General features: G+C 38.1%; 1 protein-coding gene across 2 annotated transcripts in view; it reads left to right on the forward strand.

Annotated features, from left to right (window-relative positions):
• Positions 1-23,264, forward strand: part of ALCAM (activated leukocyte cell adhesion molecule) — a 35,360-nt gene extending 12,096 nt beyond the window's left edge. The window contains exons 6-15 of one of the 2 annotated variants that reach the window (XM_005425607.2): positions 1,199-1,326; positions 2,944-3,073; positions 8,605-8,717; positions 9,564-9,699; positions 9,775-9,908; positions 11,365-11,497; positions 12,175-12,213; positions 12,358-12,475; positions 19,244-19,358; positions 20,939-23,264. In XM_005425607.2, coding sequence (XP_005425664.1) covers positions 1,199-1,326; positions 2,944-3,073; positions 8,605-8,717; positions 9,564-9,699; positions 9,775-9,908; positions 11,365-11,497; positions 12,175-12,213; positions 12,358-12,475; positions 19,244-19,331 — 1,019 coding nt within the window. In that variant the 3' untranslated portion in view covers positions 19,332-19,358; positions 20,939-23,264. Of the gene's footprint in view, positions 1-1,198; positions 1,327-2,943; positions 3,074-8,604; positions 8,718-9,563; positions 9,700-9,774; positions 9,909-11,364; positions 11,498-12,174; positions 12,214-12,357; positions 12,476-14,386; positions 14,576-19,243; positions 19,359-20,938 lie in introns of those variants that run through there. The other variant, XM_031060801.1, reaches the window with a different exon arrangement.
• The last annotated feature ends 346 nt before the right edge of the window (positions 23,265-23,610 follow it).

Genomic DNA, 23,610 nt, shown 5'->3' on the forward strand with positions numbered 1-23,610 from the left:
AGCAGGGACGCTGGACTTCCTTTTTCCAAGCAGGCAAAGTTGTGCTTCAGCTCTGAAGGTGCTGAGGTGGAAGCTTGCTTGGTCATGCGCGACGCTTCCATGGGAAGGGAGGGAGGCTCTGAAGGAGGGAGGCTGTGGCAGGTTGGAATCCAGCCCTGTCCTGCCCTGGGGAGGGTGAGGGGCTGGGCTGTGTTAGGGCTCTCAGTGCTGCAGTGGGAGGCAGCTCCTGGTGCTGAGAAACCCCACTGCAGGGGACGGATGTGAGGAGGGCCTGGAGGGTGGGAGGGCTGTACTGCACATGCTTCACTAAACACACAAAATCACCTGTCAGCCAGGGCTTTCTCTGCTGGGGAGACTTTTTTAGTGTCTAATTAGATGCGCTGTGCTGTATCTTAATGCACGACTGGCATCTTTGGTGGAATTTTATTTATCCTTTGACATTAAAATAGTGAGAGTTATATGCCCATATTATTTTAATTTCGTTAATTTTACTTTGTTTTCTAAAAATTATGTTTAGGCCTCTTCTTAGAAATAATAGCATCTGCTAAAGAATACTCTGCTTTAAAAAATTATGAAAGTAAAGTGTAAGTTATAGTTCAACTTCAGTGAACATGACAGAAGTATGTTATGTTTAGTGTTCTGTTGATTACGCTAAGGGTCCTATTATGTTCACCAGATTTATCTTTCTGAAAGCCTGTAGTGATCAGCATATAGAATAGGCTGAATATAGTTGCTTAGTTCATATTTATTTCTTTTTAATGCCAGAAGGCTATTATCTAGTACTAATACATGGTGTTGAGAGATTCAGTTGTTTTTCTGATTGCTGTGGTCCTCCAAATAGGGAATTTCACAGAGGACAAGTTAATCCCTCATAATGAAATCACACCATGAAATGGTTCATACTAATCAGGATTTCTTTTGCTTTAAAGCACATGACATAGTTGTAATCATTGCTGTTTCAGTTACAGGTATTTTGGAGAATAAAAATGAATTTTATGTCATATGAGTTCTTTGCACTTAATTGGCAAGAATATACAAAGTGTGATTAACTTCAAGTTCTTTATAAAAAGATCTACACATGCAAATATTTTCAGCTACAGGATGATAAAATTGCATTTTCTTGGGCAATGAATATTGTATGCATAGTGTTGCTGTATGATTATGTTGAAGCTATTAAATATGTACATTATTTTCACAGACCCAACAGAGAAGGTGACTATTCAAGTGCTGCCACAAAGTAGTACCATTAAAGAGGGCGATAACATCACTCTGAAGTGCTCAGGAAATGGCAACCCTCCTCCACAGGAGTTCCTGTTTTACATTCCAGTAAGTCCTGCCTTGCTGTCGCTGCCTAGTGAAATATTCTGTATCATTCCTTCCTGCAGACATTGCTACATGTCAGTGTCTACGTGCTTTTGTAACAAATGAAGGAAGGAATTCGATGCGACAAACACTGAAGATAGACATTGACCATTATATCACACTGAGAACACCTCACCACCTCAGTTGCCAAAATATTTTTGAAAAAACTCTCCTTCCCCCCAGCCCACCCAAATTTTTCAGGAGTTTAGACCTACTAAAAATTACAAGGTTTTATTTCCCATCATCAGGTATTTTAATAAACAGTTTTGATTACAGCAGTTTAGCATCTTGAAGAAAACCATCTCATCAGTTGTCATAACACAGATCCAGCAGTGAAAGTACAGCAAATTCAGCTATTTTTTGGACTTTCACAGATTAATCTTTGTGCAATTTCTTTTCTTCAGTTAATTGTTCGGTGGCATAACAACACAAAAATAATGTGTGTGACAGCACAGAAGAACAAATCTGTAAAATGCCTAAGACACAGACTGAGAAAAATAAAGGCTTTGTTACCATTAATCTTCTTAGTGCTGGTGAAATCCACAGACAGATGTGGCTTTATATTCTAAGACTCCTGGTCCTTGTTCCCATGTCCTGCTTCCCACTCCTGTTTTATATGCCTTATTTGTTCCTGCTGCAGCTCTGAGCAGAGCTGCTCTTGCGAGAAGCCAAAAGAAGTGGTGTCCTTTCAGATATTTCAAACCCAGCATGTCACCCTTTGAACACAATCGTCACTACTCTGGACTCCTGGCATGTTTGAATTGTTGGAGAGAGCAAGCGGAGCTAGCAGCTGAAATCCTTATCTCAGAACAGCCATTTAGATTCAGTGAGTCATCCTAGAAAGTCACTAAATGCCACTGGAAAAGTGTCTGGTATCTCTCCTTGCTCTACTATCACAGTGAGTGAGCTAAACACCCGAGTTTGTCTTATCTGTGGGCTCCCTGCTGCCCGATACTGGTCTTTCCTCTCAAGGAGAGTTGCAGTGGGTGATCTCTTTGAAAGGCTCACAGGTATTATAAATCTCTTTCTGGATTCAGATATACGAATTAGGGTATCATTCTGTGCTTGTTTCAAAGCTAAGTCAGTAATCAGGGGGAAACTGGGGAACTGGACAGCCACAAAGCAGCATTTGCTGGCTAATTCAAAACACCAGTGTGCTTGTGCTGTTCAAAAACATGCAATGCAGTACAATTCAGTTCGTGATTTGTCCTAAGCTGAATATATCAGAACAAGACTTAGAAACACAATTTGTTTTGTTGTTTTGATTTCTCCAATACTTGTTAGTAGACTGGTTTTTTTGGCTAAACTTTTAAATTTTGTCTTGTAACATCCTCTTAAAATGAGTTAGTTATTCAACTAAAAGAGTAAGCTCTTGATTTTTAAAAACAATGTTTTTTAAAATAATGTTATCATGCAGGAAGTAAATGTTACTTTAACTAATAGGTAATTGCATTTCAGTGATGCCGTGTCTATACGTGCTTTGGAGTATTTCACCATCCTTATAATATAAAAAAATCCTCAACAAAAATTAGTGGGTTTAGCAGGCCCACGTACAGTAGATGTCTTGTTTTCCACTCACAGGGAGAAACAGAAGGTATAAGAAGCTCAGATACTTACGTAATGACAGATGTGAGACGAAATGCAACAGGGGAATACAGGTGCTCTCTGACTGACAAAAGCATGATGGACTCGACCACCATCACTGTGCACTGTAAGTCATTGCATTTTGCACTCCTAGGTAGGATTCAAACTGATCTTGGACGTCCTGGGATGGTTTCTCTGCTTTGTGTATGCAGCTTAGTGCAGATACCTACAGGTGAAATGTTGGTTTGAAGGAGTGTCCAGTCATTTCTATTTATTCTAATATATTTCTGTTTGAAAATCTTGACTTTCTCAATTCATTGGCTGGATAGTTTCACTTCACATAATTTTGGATAATTTATGGTTCTATTACACTTTCACATACGGTGAGAATTTTGTTATTTTATCTTTTGCTCATGTGAACGTATATAGGGCAAATTACTTTCTTCCAGCTGTGCCTTAGAATGTAGACAAACATGGAAGCTAATCCACAGGAATATCACTGAAGGTCATTCTTCATAGTTAACTTCCCATTCCCTCAATGAGGTTAATGTGTAAGGAGCCTAGAAAAGAAACTTAGGAAGTCGTTATGTTCACATTGGAAAAGTTGCGTTTTTTTACTTTTTCCAGCATCATGAGAGCTACAGAGCTCAGTAAATTTTCTTTACCTGGATACTGTTTAGTCACACTATCAGCAACACTTCGAAAGCAGCCACTGAACTGGTTGAACCATTGAAGCCATAGCTGCTTTTGATCTCTTTATGCAGAAGTCAAGAGCAGGAACTCTTTCAAACTCTGCTATACTATCACAGGCTGTTAAATAAAAGTCACGCCAGGGGTAGAAGTTTTCCCCTAAAAACATTGATTGTCTGTAGTCTTCACAGTATCATCAGTAGTTGACAGGTTCAGAGGGATCTGAAGGATAATGAAGTTTAAAGGCTTTCACTGTAGTTATATTTTACATAAAAACAAACTTCATGTTTCTATACTTGGTTTTGAATTTTTTTTTTCTTGGAAGAGGTACAATATGTGCATAATATATCGGTGATTACTGATTAATTACACTACACATGATTAATTACGCTATTATAGTTAATGAATATTTTGCCTTTAATAAGATCATCCATTGTTACTCTGCCCACCTCTTCTGTTTGCCAAGAGCTGGGCATGTAAAACCTGAAAAGGCCTCTGTGCTGCTGCCTCTTCAGTGCTGGATAGCAAAGGTACCTTTGCGCTGGTATAACCGACCCTTTGATTTTTCTCCAAGTGTATTGCATATCTACTTTTGCTTTCATAAATAATTACTCTAAAAAATTACTTTCTCAGCTCCAAGTTATTTTTAACAAGCCAATTTTCCTGTGTGTTCTATTTTGTCTGCACATTCAAAGAGCTTTGCTATGCCAGAGAAACATGCAATCTCTAGACGTGAATCTTCCCAGTGCTGGCAGCTAGTGCAGCTACTCAGAACTCAGAGCTGCACTCCAGTACCCTACTACTGCACTTTACTTAGAGTTCATTTTGGTTTTTTCCAAAACACCTCTATCTGCAATAAAGCCTTTTTTTAAATGTTGTGTAGTAGCCTGGAATAGTTCTGTAATTCCTGAATGTCCAGACCATGCACCATCCTTAAGATACTTCATTGTCTTCTCTGATGCTGGTCTAAAGCATTTCTGCAGTTTGTCCTTCAGATACTACTTACTAATGCTTATCAAATCCTACTTTTTCTTCCTCTTTTGCTTTATTGCTCACCTTTTGTATGGATGAATATTCCTCTCTATGGTGGCACACTAAAAAAACCTTGATCAAGAATCAGAGCTTTTCATTTCTTCACATCCAATCTCAGCATTTTAGATTTTTTTATTTTCTTCTTAAAAAACCCAACCACAAGCACAACAAAAAGCAGGCAATAGAATAATATTAATTAAAATAATTTAAAGATAATTAATTAGTTAATTTTAATCTTTAAATTAATTTAAGATTAATTTAAATTAGAGAAACTATTTATAGTAATTTGTTAAATTTCAACTGTAGTGTCTTTTCTCAAACCAATTTTATTAAGCATTATAATGGCACTGATTTGTTTTGATGTATATGAAGGGAAAGTTTCTTGCTGGTATCAAAAAACATTATTATGCCATAATCCTTAAATATTTTTTTGTAGAGAATACCAAGCTCCATTTTTCCATGTTGAGTGTAAATTATGAGACTTCCAGAATGCTGAAAATTTACATTGAAGCATCAGAGTTACCCATAATGCTTAGGGAAGTTATTTATGAAGGAAATTGAGGAAGGATGAAAGATTTCCTGCCTTATCCATGGAACATAAAGGACAGCCTGTACAACCTGAGCTTTTGCCCTTCAGAGCAGGATCTGTGCAGCCAGGTCCCAATTTAAAGTCCAGCAGAACTGAGTGCTCATGGTTGGCATGATTTGTCCCTCTACAGAGGCAGCAACAAAGTAGGATTGATGTTGTGGATTTGCGGTTTTTCACAGAGGTTGTAAATTCTCTGCCAGCTCTGTTCCTTCAGTGAGTTTGCCCAGGGTCAGGTGAGCAAAACTGGCAGGCAGGGGACCAGGCCAGGAGCTGTTTACAGCCACTTACAGAGGTGTAGAAGCACACCCTGGGTAAGGCAAAGAAACCACTCAGCAGAAGAGGACAGCTATTTCTTCCCTCAGCTATAAAGAAGCAACTCTTTCAACCCACAGTGCCCTTTCATTATCTGTTGCTGTGGGGATTTGAGCAGCTTGGTCTAGTGTTGGTGTTCCTGGCCATGGCACAGGGGTTGGAAGCAGAGGATCTTTTAGGTCTCTTCCAGCCCACACATTCTATGATTCTGTAATTGTTTCTGCACATAAAACCTAGTGTGGAGTAAGTGGGTCTGTGGAACTTCCTCTTTGTGATGCTTTCCTTTCTGATAAAATGTGTTCTGCAAAACATCCAGTAAATTTAAGGTCTTAGGAGTATAGCATTTGTATTTCTCTATAGATATTTTTATAGCCTTGTCTTGACTTGTCTTGTCTTTCAGTAAAGCCATTGAAAATACAGGGGAAGTCACCTTTTGAATGTTGCATGGAAAAATCTATTCTCAAGATACTAGAAGTTTCCAGTTGTCTGCTAGTTTATTTATGGAGTTCAGACAACAAAGAGGTGCCTGCATAGTTTTCCCAAATGCAGCACAGTATTCCATCAGAGGCCTCCTTTAAATGCTGGGAGTCTGTCCTAGATGTGCCACAGCTTCCAAACGGAAATGTGTGCCCACATTAATTCCATACCTCCCTCACATGATGTGGTGATACGTGCAGAATGCACTGTTTGTCTCTTCCCTGCCCTACTTGGTATGCAAAGACAGCACTGAAATCAATGCAAAACTTCAAATGAGACCACATTAAGAGCTAGCATATACTGAAAATGGTGCCTGATGAGGAGCTTGTTTCTGAAGAACATTTCAAAGCCAAATGTGAGATGTACAGAAAATTCTCAAAGAAAAGGTTTTTTTTCAGTGGAGACAAAAATTTGGTTTTGATAGTCTTCTGTACGCAAGAAATGTTTTCTCCTCATACTTCTGTACCAAAGTGAGATTTACTAAGTAGAGAGATAAATGTAACTACATCACATTACTTTGTGGAATTTACAGATAAACTGGCAGAAAATTAGGCTAAATCAAGTTGTTAATGTAGAGCTTCTAGAGGTGATCCTATGTTAAGCAGTAGCTTAATTCCCTCTTGCCTTATAAGTCATACAAATGCTGCTCTGAGTTATGTAGCTCATCTCATACCCTCTACATTTTCCTGAACTGCTATAGCAACCAAGATGGATGTGGGAGGGATTTTAGTCCCAGTTGCACCACACAAAGGAGCCAGCAGGGCACAGTCAGTCTACCCTGGAGGAAGACTGGGCTGAAGGATTGCTCTGAGCTCAGTGTCAGTCTTGCCTGAGATGAAGGCAAAAACTTCCATGAATTTTTGCTTCCTATGACAAATATGAGAGGAATGCCTTCTGCATGTCCTTTGGTGATCTCTTGGGTTTGAGGCGCTATCTTGCTTCAAAGAACAAAAGGTTTAAGTACCTGTAGAAGGAAATTCTTGAGGGAAAAAAAACATAATAGCCTTTTCTTCAACCACCCCTCTGCCCTGATGGAATGTGTTTAAGAAGAAACACATCCCATACATTATCCAAATCTATGTACTGCTCACTGGAGGACTCTTGTTATTTTATTTCTTTATTTTTTTTCTTCTGGAAGCCACAGGAGAATAGTTGGGTTCCATTTGCTGGTTTCAGGAGGGAGGATAGGAAATCTCCATAGGAATACAGAAACAAAATGCCATTTTATCTCATCGATTTTTAACTCATTCACAGATGAAAGTGCACTTCTTGTGACCTCTGAGAAAAGACACTGGGCTTGTAACACAGATAATAATGCTGCAGACCTGTAGTACAGGCTGAGCCCTGGTTGTTCCCTCAAGTTCTACCTTTAATTACAGTGGCATTCCCAGGGCAACCACTGAATGAAGCCAGTAGTGAAGTTCACTGTTTTGTTAAGGAAAACTCACTTTCCTCCACTGTTATTTTTGTCTCGAGCTTTTTTTAAGCTCTGCTTAAAAGCCAAAAGGAGGCTTTGCAGCCCCTTTCCAGCAAGTACTATATTTGAGATGAAGTCATGTGTGCTTTTGACTGCATGTGTTTGTGTGTGTGCACACATCTGTGATAGTCATTCAATCAGGCAGCTTGGCTTACAAGCAAGGCACTGTCTGAGGGGAAGCAAAATAAAGATTGGCAAACTCTGCTTTTCTTTCACTGTAGGATTAATTTATTTTTTTTAATGACCAGCCCACCAAATCCTTAAACTAAGAAAAATCCAGAGCAATGTTTCCTGATGTTTCTGTCACTGGCTCTCACCCTGCCTTGTGTCAAACACAGCTGTCACTGACTGCAATTTCCCTTGAGCTTAAATATGTTAGGCAGAGCTTGGACTCTTTTTTGAGGTACACAAAAGTGGCATTTTAAGTTACAAATGAGAACAAATAAAGGGCTTCATGTGCAGTTCTCCAACCCTGTAATTTAGACTTCTCACCCCTTCAGTCAGTGTCATGTTGTATACACCCTCTTTGACCTTCTTCATCCCCTTCAGATTCTGAGGGCAAAAATCCTCTAGTTTTATCACACCAAAGAAAGGCACCCCTTGACCCTTGCTGTTCTCTCCACAATTACTATGTAGGATAACCTGTCCCCACCTGCACTGGTCCTCCCCTGAAGATGCATTTCTACCTGGCCCATAGTAAGCTACCCTCACAGCATTCTGTGCATCCCTTTCTGAGATGCACTTACTGTTATGTGAAGTACTTCTTCAGCTTCTTGTGCCTACTCTGTCATTCTTTCAGCAGAACAAGGTGAAAAAAATGTATCCATTTGTCTAGTGATTAGTGAGGTTTTGCTTTTCCTTTTAGCCTATAATTACAGCAAAAATATGAATGTTCTGCAATGCCTGTTTTTAGAATAATTCTCTCATCTCCCTTCCTTGTAAAATTGACTTGAATTTTATTGAAGAAATGAAATCTTGAATTTAATGAGTGCAATTAGTCACATTTTCTTTTCTTGATAAGCCTCTGAAATGGGCCAGGCTTTCTGAGATTAACTTTTTACAAATGTTCTTTCTATCCCAGATCTGGATTTGCAGCTTACTCCTAGTGGAGAAGTCACAAAACAGATTGGAGAGGCCCTGCCTGTGTCATGCACAATTTCTTCTAGTAGAAATGCAACTGTGTTTTGGATAAAGGTCAGTAATTAATCTATTTCACACTCCATCTGGGTGTTCACCTCTTTATGTTACTGCTGCTACTTCAGTGTTTTGGAAGGAAGGAAGGAAGTTGTTCATTGGGCTTTTAAAGAATATTGTTAAAATGGGTCTTACGCATGTGGTTAAAATGAGATCTACTCACATTGATGACTGAAAATCAGTTACTGTAATTATCAGCTCAGCTTCCAAATGGAGAGAATTAAGGCATATTGTAACACAAATACAACTTCTGTGAAATGGTCTATACAAGGCCCTTTGAGAATAAGGTTCTTCTAAGAAGAAAAGCCCATTTGGAGGAATTTTGGTGCATTTTGTCAGAGGTGGACTTGGTCTTGGTTCTGATAAACATAACAAAAGGGCAAGGTTTGAAAGGTTAGATGGTGAAAAATGTAGCTATTGAAGAGGGTGGCTTTATATAAAACCTGTAGTGCTTGAAACTTATGGTAATGATGCTTAATGGTTGTGTATGAGCATATGTTGATCTCATAAGCCTGGCCTAGAGGAGAGCTACTTGTGTCTCAAATGTTTTATCACTCATGGCCTTGGCCAAACTACTAGAAAAGCTCAGAGCTAATAACTGATCCCATCTATGCTCTTGATTTAAAAGCAAAATTGCTCGAGAATAAAGGAGATGGCTTCGATAAATCTCCAGCAGTTTCCACTTTTCATGTTGTGTATTCAAATGTGCTTATTAATGGGGAAACAGCTTAAAAAAGTGAGGCTCTAATTTTCCAAAGCATGTGAAAACTTCTGTTGATAGGAGTCATTAAGGGGTTAATGTATTGTGAGTCTATCTGTGTCATTTCTAACTCCTGACTTTATCAGGACAATACCAGAATGCAAACAAGCCCATCATTTTCAAGTCTTCAGTATCAAGATGCTGGAAACTATGTCTGTGAAACTACCCTACAGGAGGTCGAAGGGCTGAGGAAAAGACAGACACTTAAACTTATTGTGGAAGGTAATCAAGCAGATGGTTACAATTATTAATTGTTATTTTTAAATAAAGTTGTTAACTGTTATACTGTTCTTGTAGGAAAACCTCAAATCAAAATGACCAAGAAGACCAACACAAATAAAATGTCTAAGACAATTATCTGCCATGTGGAAGGTTTCCCCAAGCCAGCAGTGCAGTGGACAGTTACGGGCAGTGGAAGCATTCTAAATAAAGCAAGTATCTTTCTTATTACTTTATTCACCAAAAACTACTGTATAGGAAGTGCAAATCAAAATCAAGGAACATTTTTGAGGTAGTGAGATTGAAGAAAAGTCTTTTTTGTTTATCTAGGAGGAGGTTAAGTGGTAGCTGTAGCTACCACGTACTTACATGGATGATTTTTTTATGATAAAGCCTTTTTGAATAGAACAAGTGATAGCAAAGGAGATCCACTGGCTACAAGCTGAAGCTGGAAGGAAAAAGAAAAGGTTACAAATGAAATATGCATTTTTTAAATGAAGGTACTTAGTCATTTTATCTGGGTAATGTGCTGATTTCGCCATTGCATAAAGAATTTGCAAATAAAGATGGAATTGTAGAACTTACATTAGAAAGCAAATGGGTACTTGATGTAGGCATTAACTGAGTGACGTGTAATGAAATTTGGCATGTGCGAATTAGAAGTTACATTCATTATAGTTCCTTAAGTGCTTTCCAGCTTTTACCCTAATATTTAGAGTTGTTTTTGTATGGTTATTCCTGTTGTTTCTCACTGGAAACAGAACAATTATGCATTCATCCTGAGGGATAAATAGGAAAAACTCATATATAGCAGGGAAAATACCTGGAAAATATGCACACTGAAGTATTTTTATATGGATTACCAAATCCCATGAAAAGCATTGTCAGATTTTGCCTTAGCAGGAAAAATAAATGAGACCTCTCTACAGTCAGTGGCTGGAAGGACAATGTACAGTGCTCTTGTAGATTCCATTACATTTCATTAGGTTTTGCTTTGAGCTACAGAAATTATGTGTAGATGACAAAATTGGTCCATTTACTCGTAGGTATAGGACAGGAATTGTCTTGAAGCTATACAAATGATTGCAAATAATTTTCTCTAGGTGTTGCATTAATCCAAGAATGATGTGCAGCAAATTTAAGGAACAACAAATTGATATTACAGTACAGGTATTTTAGGTGCTACTAGACACACGTAGCTTGGCAAAATAATGCTTGGTGGGGAAATAGCTTGGAAAGCTGGAAAACTGGAAAACTTGGAACAATTCTTTCCCTTATAGTGACATAAATGAGAAACAGCAAGATGGAAAAAAATTATTCCTTAGAAGTTTGAAGTTTTAAGAATTTTTTCACTTGGAATATTTTTTTAAATACTTGAATTAAAAGCAAATACAGAATGTTGTTAATTTTTCAGATAAAAACTTTTTTATTATTGGTCTTACAGTACACACTATACTATCTATAGATATTTTGGCCTATTTTTTCTTTCACTTATTCACATTATCATTTAATAAACCAATGTAGTATTTCTCTTGCTATTGTTTGGAAAACTGAAATATAAGTTGAAAGTTATTTCCCTCTGACCATTTTCACTGTGTAATACAAATGATGCGTGTATTGTTCTTTGTGTTTTTAAATGATACTAATCTTCATTTTTCACCTTTTCAGACAGAGGAGACAAAATATGTTAATGGGAAATTTTCCAGTAAAATTGTAATTGCTCCTGAGGAAAATGTAACTTTAACTTGCATTGCAGAAAATGAGCTAGAAAGGACTGTGACCTCCATGAACGTCTCTGCTAGTGAGTGTCCTCTAAAGATAATTTCCTTAAAGTTACAGTTTCTCATAAAGTACCCATACATGACACTCAAATGAAGAGTAGGACTGCATAGTAATGTTAATACTAAGATATTTAACCTTTTTGTCTTAAGTCAAGCAATTGTAAATCCACTGTGGATCAGTAGTACATAAAATTTATTGATAGCTTTCTACAAGAAGTCACTTAGTCTTCATGACTTTCTTGGCTAGCTACAAAAGTAAACAATATTAAAAAATAATAGTATAAAATACTACAAAGTAATACTTCATTTACAAGACAGAGATATTTATTTATTACAAAATTAACAATATCTCTTAGTCCCTAAATTACAGTTTGTTGGTATGACTTGACTCACAACAGAAATCAGCCATACTGGGCTTCAGTAATATATCATGATGAAAGGTAGTGAGAAGCTATGGGAAGGTAGGACAGAAGTTCTCAGTCAAAAATACTTCTGACTTGAATATTACAGCTTTAGATTAAGATTCTTCTAATGTATATAGTACAGTTACAAAGGAAAGGCTTCTATTTAAAGATGGGATTAAATATTTTGTTTGGAAAACACTGTTCCAGTTTCTGTCATTGCTGTAGATAGGTAATTAAAGGTGATTTTTAGGTCTGTGTTGTCTTTAATTCAATTTTAACATTTTTCATTTCAGTAAGTATTCCAGAATATGATGAGCCAGAGGACAGAGGTGGTATGTATGGTTTCCTCTCTCTTTTTTTATTCCTTTTTTTAACTTTCTAATCCCTTTTTCTGTTTCTGGTGAAAATTCTTTAGAAATGTTGCAATGCTTTACTTTATCATAGGTCATCTCATTAACTTTTCTTCTTTGCTTCAGGTGACAATAGTGAAAAGGTTAATGACCAGGCAAAGCTAATAGTGGGAATTGTGGTCGGTCTTCTGCTGGTTGCTCTGATTGCAGGTGTTGTCTACTGGCTCTATGTGAAGAAATCAAAGTAAGACTTTTTTGAAAACTTTATACTAAGCTTGAAAAAGAACAGTGATAAGAAGAGGTGTGTGTTTACTTGTTTTCATTCCTCTACAGCATTCCAGTTTTCTGGAGTGGGGAAAAGCTGTTACAGTAGGTCCACTTGATAGGAAAAGGAAACTTGGTACCTCTGGTTGGCTTGTCCTAATGCTTAATGGGACTCATCTCCTGGAGGTGGGGTTCTGAGATTTTCATAGATCATAGTAGTAATGAGGTCCTGTTTCCTGACAGCCAAGTCTGTGCTGACTCTTGCATTTAAATATAGTACTTAATTGTGGATCTTGATGTGTGGAAGTCTGTCTGGGTGTACTGGTGCTAGAAACTGCCTTCATTTAGGAATTGGCTACCTTGTTTCCTTTAAAAATGGAATAACATACAGAATAAGACTCAACCATCTCAGGGAGAAGAGAGATCCCTAATTTTTTTCTTTGAGGTTTGTTAAATAAAATTGGTAAAAATAGAACTTCTGTTGCTGAAAAAATCTAGGAGCTCTCATCCCAGTCCAGGTTTTACACATGATAGGCATAGAACAGCATTTTCCATTTTCAACTTTCTTCCTTGTCACAGAGTCACACTTCTGAAAGTAGATGGGAAGGTGTCAAGAAGTGACCATGTTGCTCCATCCTTTTGAAGCTGGCTATTACTGTGTGCCCCATTTGTTCTTGCCCCCATACCTTTATCTCCAGGGAGAGCTGAGGGCAGTCAGAAGCAGCCTTGCTGTCTGACAGCTCTCACAGCTGCTTCTGAGCAGGGGAGGTTAAGTGGCTGTGCATAACCTGCTCCAATCAGTACAGGTGTAAAAGCAGTCTTAAAGTTCAGTTGGTTTTAGTATGACCTTCCATTAAAATTGAGCCAAATGAAATCTAAAATATACCAATGGGATTTTACTGTGAACAAATGTGCTTTCATTGATGTGAAAGTACAACGAGGAATTCTCCATCTGCTAAGAACTGCTCGTTTTTTTGGATAATACACAAAGACTTTGGCTCAACCATAACTGATCAGGTTTTTGAAGCTTTCCAAATATAGAATTGTTATAAATTACCCATGCACAGAACCACGCTTGGATACTATAGAGGGTTTTTTTGGTTTTTTCGCAAAGCTTATGCTTTTTTTTGTAAAATATTAAAAGTAACAACATAGTGCTCTTCCTCCCACACTTTGCTCCTGTTGCAATAATGTCTAAGATAACTTTGTCTTTCCTTTTCGAATGTGTGAATGTGGAGTCATGAAACTGTGGTACACTGCTTTGGGTTTCTTTGGATGAGGTGGTTTATGTATCACAAGGGCAGAGAAGGTAAAATATCTCTTCTTGCACCATTGAGTAGTGTGGGGGGAGCTGACAGGAATGTAGGATATAGCATGAGATGAGTTTATGAATTACAACAATTTTTTCTGCTTCAAAGATAGGATATGGCGTAATCTAAATGGACACCAATTCTTTTCCTCATGCTCAGCTTCTCTTTCTAAAGCTCAGAGGAAAAATTAGAGCTAGAATTGATTAGACAGGTTCACTGGAAACAAAAATGCCTTTGTAGTTAAACAATAGTCTCTGTATTTGACACATGGTTGCTGGCTTGCAAACCCCTTAATTGATGTATCATCATTGACAATCTCCTGTTCTCTGTATATTTTTAAATTGATCTGTTGCTATCCTCCCTGCTTTCTGCACACCATATTTGCAGGAGCAAGCAGAATGTCAGTACCTATTCTGACAAAGTTTTCCTTATGAATCATAGCCTAGCAATCAAAGTAGACCTTGCAAAAAGCAACTTACACCTCTGGACACAACCCACCCGTCTCCATCCAGGCCAGCAGGTAGCAGTTATTTTTTGAACCCACCCTTGACCAGTAACTCACCTAATCTCTATCCCCAAAGTGACGCCAAAGGAAAGTCTGAGAAGGCAGCAGCACAGAATTTTCCAAGTCTGCCGAGGCAAGAAAAACTTTTTTTTTTTGTTATTGGTGTTGTGGTTTGTATAATCTTCTATTGTCTTGTCATCCACGCTAAGTAGGAATTATACTTGTAGCCTTGGAATATATTCACAATAAATCACTTGTACAGTTACTCACTGCCCCAGCTTCACTTGATGGAAAAGCTGATTATTGCCACATATTCTTTTCAGTGTGAATATTATCCCATAAATCAGAGACTCATCTGTATTCCACATCCTGCATCCAGCCTCCTCTTGAATAAAGAGTTGAGGCTACCTACCCCAGCATGCCTTGTTTCTCCTTCATCTGAGCAGAAGGCCAAACAGTTGTTCTCTGCAGATTTCTTGTTTTTCCAAAAAGGATGTTGTAAACTAATCTGTACTGAACAGAATATAACTCAGCACTTTAGAATATTTGTAATATTTTGGTGTCAAGCATCAGTTGAGAGATTGCAGGACACCCATGTTAGGTAAATGCTTCATATATGAAATTTTCACCTTGCCAGAAACAGCTGAGGGTACAGCAAAATGAAAGATTCAGAAAGGGAATAGTGCACTCAGCACCCTGTCCCCTGCTCTCTAGTCATGGAAGTTGGCTTGTAGTTGGATCTTGGCCCCATTTTTATCCCTGTAGTTGGGAGGTGCCCAAATCTCAAGTCACATAAGGCTAGATCAAGGCTAAAGTGGTTCAACATCCAGTAGACATCATTTCTGCTGGGCCAGCTGAATCACAGCAGCAGTCTTAAAGTTGTTTACATTCAGAGCACATCAAACTCTTGAAATGTTTCTTAGGTCACAGTAATGACAAAGGTTATTGGCATCTTTTAAAGTGAACACTTGAAGCATAGCAGTTCTGCTTTTCTGATATTTTATAGCAAACAAGCATATGAGTCAGATGTGGTGGGCCAAAGATGTAAGAAACTCACTATGTTTTCAACAAGACTCAGCATTTGTATTGGTTTTCCCTCAGTTCCCTTTCAGAGAAAAGACATAGTAACCAAACATCTCTGAAAGCATCAGCTCATAACACAAATCTAATATAAAAGTGACACAAATTAAAAATGGTCACCCATTGATGGATGACTGGAATATTTTTCTAATATCTCTGTGTTTTTTCCTACTGATGGACATTTAAAAATAATTGGAGGAGGTGGAAGGCAAGATTGGAGTAAATAAGGAGGTTGCAGCCAGTCCACACTGGGATGTGTAAAACCATTTGCTCCTAGAAAAATCATCTGCAACAGTGCAGTTGAGTGTAGCTTTAAGGAAATTCATGGCTCTTCCTTCAGCACCCAGAACTAAACAGATGTGTGTCATCTTACCTGTCATTATCACAAGGCTGGGTAACAAGGACAAACAGCACTGCACACTGTCTTCCTTAAATAGTGTTGAGGGCAAGGCCTATAAAAGAGATCAGAAATTAAAACCTTACAGCAATTTTTGGGTCACCTTTATGTAGTCTGTATTTACACTGCAGCAGGCAAAACAATTATCATGGAAAATGGTCTTCATATGACAAACAATGCTATGAACAGTATCTGAACAAGATCCATGAAAATAGTGGCACTCCAAAGAATGCTAAAAATCTCCCTTTGGTACTACTTACAGAGAGATTTTGATTAGGATTCCCTGAGGGTAATTATTTTCCTGAAGAGCAAGCATAGATAAATATTAAATACTAGTCATAATTTTAGCAAGAGCTCAGAATGATCCATGATTTACAAATTAGTTTAAAGGGAAAAAAAAAAAAAAGAAGAATGAGTAAACTCATATTTGTACAACCAACTTCTCACTCTTCAGAACAACACTATCACAAGTGTTGGCTTTTTTTGTGGAGCTGTAGATAATGACAGTGTGAGAGTGCTCCAGGTCTGGGTGAGCTGTCTTCCCTTTTGGGTAAATCCTTGGGAATATTTCTATATATTCAGACTCCATTGCCCAGCTACTCAAATATTATGAGGAAGTCGATCTTGAGTTGCAGATGGAGCAAGCTGGCAGGAGTTGATGCCCAGAAAAAGTGCTTTAAAAGGAACAGCTGTTGTTGAATGTTAAGCTGGACAAGGACCACTTGTCCTGAAGTCACCTCAGGAAGTGATGGAACCCATGTTTTGAGACATTTCTGTTACAAACCCAAGCGCGTCTGTCGAGCCCTGGGACTGGTGCCGTGCCAGGGGTGGCTGCTCCTCTGCCCTGCCTGGGGACCACACCTCCAAGCAGAATAACTCCTGCCTCTCTTAATGACACTGTTTAGATAGCACTAAAAAAGGCTGCAGCATTGTTTGTGCTGAGGTGGTGATTCTGCCTCGATAATGGCATTTGGGGAACAAAAAAAACAGGTCAGCAGGATCACTGAACCATCATAAATAAATGGCTGCATTTCAGTCTCAGGCATTGAGAATCGAAATCCATCTGGTTGTCAGACATGAAAAAACTGCTGCTGCTCTCATTTCAAGCAAGTGGTTTGTAACATCCTCCAAAAGAGTTCTGGAGCACCTGCCTCTTTCAAAGTTAGTGTTGCCCTTTAAGTCTCCCATTTTTGCCCAGGGTGGCTTTAGGAAAATAAAGGTGACATTTAATTTGGCTGAATATAGAACTAAAATAGATTACTTTAAAAATCAAAACCTGATGTCATTGCAGGGTCTCCTGACATTAGTCATTGAATCCTTTTAACCTAATCAAAGATGAGACAGTTCTCTCTGCTGTTCAGTGTCAGGTCATATGAGATTCAGTCTGATTTGGGCACTGTAAAACTGGTGCTAAGAGGCCAAAACAAAGGATGCCAGTGAGCCATGCCAGTAGTCTATCCAGTCTCCAAGAGCAGACATTAGCAGTTATATGAGGACATATGTGCACGGTACTGCTTTCTCACATCCAACTCACTTCAGCTCAGGTAATTGCCTGAGTCCAGATTCTTTCAGCTTTTCATCTCTTCCCCTATTGTCTCCAATTTTGTGAGACTTATTTATGGAAAAGACTCATTAGCCACATGATAAGCCAAATTATGTGCTCAACCTAAACCAAACATACTTTAAATTATAAACTTTTTCAATTTTCAAGGGATTTTTTTTTGAGGGGTTATTTCTTTTTTGTTAGGATTAAAGAGATTTGTGGAAGGTTATTAAGCTCACGGAAGGTCAGCCCCTACCAAAGCACTGAATTTTCTTCTTCATTGCATTTCATATTCTTCCCTTTTATTCACGTCATGTGTTTCAGGTTTTGCATACCAGAAAAATAGATTGTTACTGTGCAATAGAAATTTACCACTGTAGAACAAGTTACTTTGTAATACTATCTCAGCACTTTTAAAATTAAATTTGCCTGTAATGAAGCTCAGATGGGTTTTCAGCATGATACCTTCCTGTCAGTCACACAGATACAACGGAGGCACCCTAAACCAACAGGAAAAGATAATGCAGCTTTAAAACATTAAAACTTGTGGCCCCTCAGAAAATGACCTCCTCTAACACCGAAAATATTTCAGAGAGTTCCCTTTCAGTGAAGCCTGTGGGATTTGGGATCCAGAATCCCATCCTCTTTGGGCAAGAATCCCGTCTTCCTCAAGCTGGAGAGCATCATTTCAGTATCGCTCCCAGAGGTGGGGAGGGCTTAGGTGCATGTGCACCAGGAGCCCTTCAGAGCCAAGAACTAAGCTTCCCTGCCCCAGCAGCACTGCTCAGGGTCCTTAGCCCAGGGCAGGAGTGGGTGCAGCCTTTGCTCAGATGGAGGATGTGCTCGGGAGCACCCCTCCAGCAACAATCCCTCTCCGTGCGCTCCTGCATGGTGTCAGCGTGACACGTCCCACTCCCAGCCTGTGTCTGCATTGTACTCTGCGAGTCAGCGTCCCTCCGGGTCTGAAGCAAGGGTGAGCATATGCACCAGTCTGTCACAGCAGATCGTACTTTTCTGTAGGGGAGGCAAATTATCTGCCGATAAAACGCAGATACGATAATCTGCTTTCACACAAGGGATTTACTTTGTCCCACTCAAACATATTTGCCCGTTTACATTTTAAAAATTGGGGCCTTCAAAATGTTATCACAACACTGCAGGAATCTTTCACCTTGGCAGACAGTGAGGCTTCTCACAGATTAAATGAATGGCATAGTGGTTTTATTGTGCTAAGCTAAACTAAGCACTTAACTCATTAATTCATCACCACTACTTGCACTAAGACCTCCTATTTTAAATGAGGCATACCTCTTCTTTTCCCCCCTCCTCAAACATTTACACAATCTCATCTTTACCCAAAGTTTGTCAGTCATAGCTAACACAGACCTACAAGCCAGAGTGAGATTTTTTTTTTCAGTAGTGCCAGAATTTTCATGAATTTATTCACATTTGAAGAGCTTCCATTTGGCACGGGCTCTGAAGTCATTTACTACAAATACACAAAAGATTGCTGTGTTGATCAAGATATTTTAGCCACACTTGTAATGCTTTAGTATGCCTTAAAGCAGACTCGTGTTTATTGAAACAAGCTGCACAGTTACTTTGTCAAGAAACATGGATCTCCACAACTGGTTTAACCTTACTAAATGTCTGCTAGCTCAGAATAATTCTGAATTCCTCAAGAGGTAGATCAACACACAGAGCCCTGCTGCAATACTTCCTGTGGTACTCACAGCAGTGGGAGGTCTGGTGTCACTGGTCTATTTACAGACATATGCAAACCTGTTGCTCTGCTCAGAACAGAACTGTCAAAATTTTCTGTTTACTGTGAGGGGAGGAGGCAGTGTCATTAATATGAGTATAGAACAAAATGCTGTAGACATGCAAAAAAATGACCTTCCTTTGCATTGTAGGACAGCATCAAAACACGTAGACAAAGATCTTGGAAATATAGAAGAAAACAAAAAACTAGAGGAAAACAATCATAAATCTGAAACTTAAGAGAAAATGTGTCAGTCATCATTCCAGGTAAGTGTTTCATGTTACAGCATTAAAATCTCTTTGTCCACCATTTCTCTCTGGTGATCAAAGCTCTAGCTTGGTCTGGTGCTCACCTTCCAAAGGTGAGGCAGTGGGATCGTTTTGTAGTGTAGTTTTAGGACAGACAGATTCAAGCTTTTGGCCAGTTAAGAATCCAGAGATTCATATACAAATATAAAAAGAAGTCTGACATTCAGATGGAACTTGATACTTGGCTTTATTTTAATGCATGTGCTTGAGGAAATGAAAGTACAAATTTTATTCTGTACCACTCTTTGTGTTTATGTGAAGAGTATGTTTAGATAGAGTTCAGAAGGTTTCAAGTTATGACTTGAAATATTTACAGGAACTTCTTCCCTTACTGAAAGCAACAGTTTCCAAGTCCTTGGTCACTTTTTCCATCATTAATGTAAAGTCATGAAACTTCCTTCCCTTAGAACAAAACAATTCTCTTAGTCTAGATTTCACACACCTGTACTATGATCAGTTTTATCCTGGAAAGAGACACTATGTGTCTCTTTACATTAGTAACAGGTTTGAAAGTTTCCCCCACTGGGATCTGTATGAAGTAAACTGTTTACAAAAGGTCTGGCAGATGCCCAAGTTCTGTGGGGAATTACAGGAGCACTGCAGAGCACCAAGAGCACCACCCTGTGCTCACACATACATACACCACTGCTGCACCTCTCCTCCTAGTACCCAAGGGAGGGGGTTGGACCATTTTTCTGGCCATTTAAAATTAACACTAAGTTAACACAAGTCTGGAAACCAGCTAACCATAGAGATTTGTTGAGTTAGTCATCAAATAGTCTTAAAAATGAGGGTATTATATATTCAGGGGGGCTTGCATTGTAAGATCCTTCACAGGAAAGCTGTAGACAGCCCTGATTTTCAGTGATCTTAAGTAAATAGCACTGGATACCTTCTTGAGGTAGCAGGGGTTTAAAGCATATGGAATTATGTGGCATTATGATATTTCATATTTATATAACAAGGTTTCTTCTTTAAATGAATGCAACTGTCAATAGTTTCAATGTGTCAGTATTGTCTGAAATTTTCTAATACAAACCACAAGTTTTGCATTAAATATTTAGAATGTAATGGATTTTATATAGAGAAGTTACGCAGTATATAAGGAGATGCAGCATTGCTGTAGGCACGTTACCAACAATATCACTGTTTTGCTAGTTTGGCAAAGGGAATTGGGAATACCAAAATCATGTCCTAGGAAGGATTTGAAGATGGAAAAGAAGTCAGTTTGGATTTTGAAAAAATTGCAGCATAAACACCCTGTGTGTCTTTGCTGCAATCTTCTACTCTGTATTCCTTCAGATCAGTAGATCTGCAGAACTGAAATGAACATAAATCCCTTACTTACCAGGTAAACTTACTGGATTTAGTGGGAGCAATACCACAACAGTGATTCTTGTCATGAAAGAAAGTACTTTTCTAAGCTGCAGAAGAAAGTACTTTTCATGTAGCTGTTTATTTACAGCATAGATACTGAGTGGTTGTGATGGTTTACACATTTTAAAAAATTTAACTGTCTTTATCTTTCATATTTTCAGAGAATACATATAGACCAATTGAAGCATGAACGTGGATTGTATTTAAACATATACAAAGAAGTGACAGCTATTCATGGTTCAAGTATTAAGCAGATCATACTACCAGGTTTTCAAAGGATTTTAGACACAATTATCTCAAGCTAAAAAAACCCCACAAACTAATTTTGGCAACAGCCATGATAATAGGTCACCATGTTTTGTTCTGTTTGAAATATTTTTTTGTAAATGTCTGCACTGAAGATTTCTTTTTGTTTGCCTTTATGTAAATTTTTTACGTAGCTATTTTTATACACTGTAAGGCTTTGTTCTGGGAGTTGCTATTAATCTGATGTATAGTGTAATGGTTTTATTTCAATTGTTTTTATGACACCCTTTGAGCAGGTACATGTCTGATTCTGGTTGTAATCAGTGAAGCCTCTGCTTTGTAGCAAGTACCTAGAGTGTAAGATTGTCTTAAAGAAAATGTCAAACTCCTTTTTCATTCTTTGAAATCATGGTAAAGCAGAAGGGTGACAGCTGTGACAAGAATAAACTAAATTGTTAATGAAAGTGAACATTTAAAAAACCATGCAAAGCTAAACAAGCTAGAAGGGGAATAAAGAGTTTCCCTGAAGAAATCTGGGTATTGAGTAAGGAACACTATGAAAAATTCCTAGCCTACATACAGCTGGTAGCTGAAAAATCCTTTTCTTCTAGAGCAAGACATGCATTTTAGTGATGGTTATCAGTCATCTTTCATGTTAGCATTAGGATAAGGAACTGGAATTCTGAATTAATTTTGATTCCTTTATGTTATTCGCTGCCTTAAAGTACTGTACCTTTTCTTCTTTTCAGAAAGATACCAGTCAGAATTGGAAACTTTTTTAAAAAGTGGTCATATCAAAGCTGCATTTTTCCCACAAAAATAAAATATATATATATATATATATATTTTTTGTGTGTTTTTGTTAACTATGCTACAGATATTGAATGCACCTTGAGATAATTTTAGTGTTTTTAACTGGTACCTAATTTATCAAACAGTACATATAATTGTAACAATGAAATGTCTATGTATCTTTAGTTACATTCAAGTTTGTAACTTTATAAACATGTTTTTTGCTTGAGGGAATTTTTAGAATGGTACTTGATAAGGAAAGGTTTTGGAGTGAATGGCCAATAGAAAGTTGTATTTAAGGGAGATAAGTTTCATCTTATCTGGAAAGTTAGTTTCTAGAAGAAGGTAACAGGCAGCTTTGATGGAGAGGAACAGCAGAAGTAAGCAGAACATCAGGTTTCCATTTACAAATATCCAGGGAAAAAGTAAGTTTTTATAGACTGGTAGGCAAAAATAAATAAATAAATAAAAGAAAAAGATGGACGTTAGGAAATGTATTTTGCCACTTTTGCATTATTTAGGGGGCAGAAAACACTGTTACTTGTAAATTTGTAAAATGTTAAATGTCTGGGCAGTAGTGACTGATGTCTTAATAAAAGCTTCCTGTAGTGCATTGGCATGGATTAAATACATAAGATGTCCTATAAACTCTATGCTGTATAAAATATTAGAGGGAAATCCTGTTATATGCCTCTAAACTTTAATTTGTTACTGTTTTATTTGGCAAAAAGAAAAAAAATTATAATCTTGGTCAATATTTAAACCAAAGTAAAATGGGGGAAAAACCAAAGTAATTTGTTTTGCATGGCTAAGCCATTATGTTATCTCTGTAAATATTGTGATTTTTTTCTTTTTAGAATTTTGTTAAAAAAATTCTAAAATTTTTAAACACCTGTTTTTCGAAAATAAAACGTGAACACACAAAAAAGTTACTTTATATATAAATATATCTTTTTCTTTTTGGTGCAAGAACACTGCCAAGTGATACACTTGTTTTGTAAAAGTAAAAACAAATTCAGTGGGCATGACTCTGAACAGGAAACGTTGTACCAGAGTCCTGTGATGGAGTGTGCATCTACCGCCTCTCTTTGTTTATATCACTACAAATAATTCTTAAATACAGAGAGGAATCTTCCAAAGATAGGGAAAACTTCAAAGGGAAAGCATAGGGAAGGGCTGAAAATTTTCATACCACTGTCAGGGGAATATAGGGCAAACGAGAAGAAAACAAAGTCCTTCAACTTTCACAGCTACAGACAAAGGAATATAAACAACTCCTCGCCTTTTGGGATTCTGCTTGATCTCCTATGCACTTTAAATCGTCAGTCCGAGGAGCTGGGTTTTTCACTGCTCCGAGTTCACTATAGGCAAGTTTCAAGAACCAAGAGTGCAAAAGAATTAATGTTTCTATCCATGCCTAAACAACAATAAAACTGAAGTATGTCTTCACTGGCTTGTGTGAAATCTCAGTTTACAAGAACACGTGTGAGCCCGAGGGAAGGCGCACACCCAGAGCTCGAGCTGCTGCCTGTGGTCCTGCAAATACACCCCTGTGGAGTCTGGCTCCCAGGAAAGGTCATGGGGTGATGGGTGTGGGTTTGTGGGGCTCCTCCTGGCCCACAGCACCTGGGGACCACAAGCACTTTCTCAGCACAAGCTGGTGCACAAGGCCTTGCCAAAGCTCATTGTGCAGGTCTCTGCTTGGGATCTGAACAATAATTACCCTAGCAGTGAGTTTGGGGGGACCCTGTTCAAACCTCAGCAAGGACACCACAAGAGTTCAACCTCAGTTTAC

The sequence above is a fragment of the Geospiza fortis genome, unplaced genomic scaffold (assembly GCF_000277835.1).
Source record: "Geospiza fortis unplaced genomic scaffold, GeoFor_1.0 scaffold131, whole genome shotgun sequence".
NCBI lineage: Eukaryota > Metazoa > Chordata > Aves > Passeriformes > Thraupidae > Geospiza > Geospiza fortis.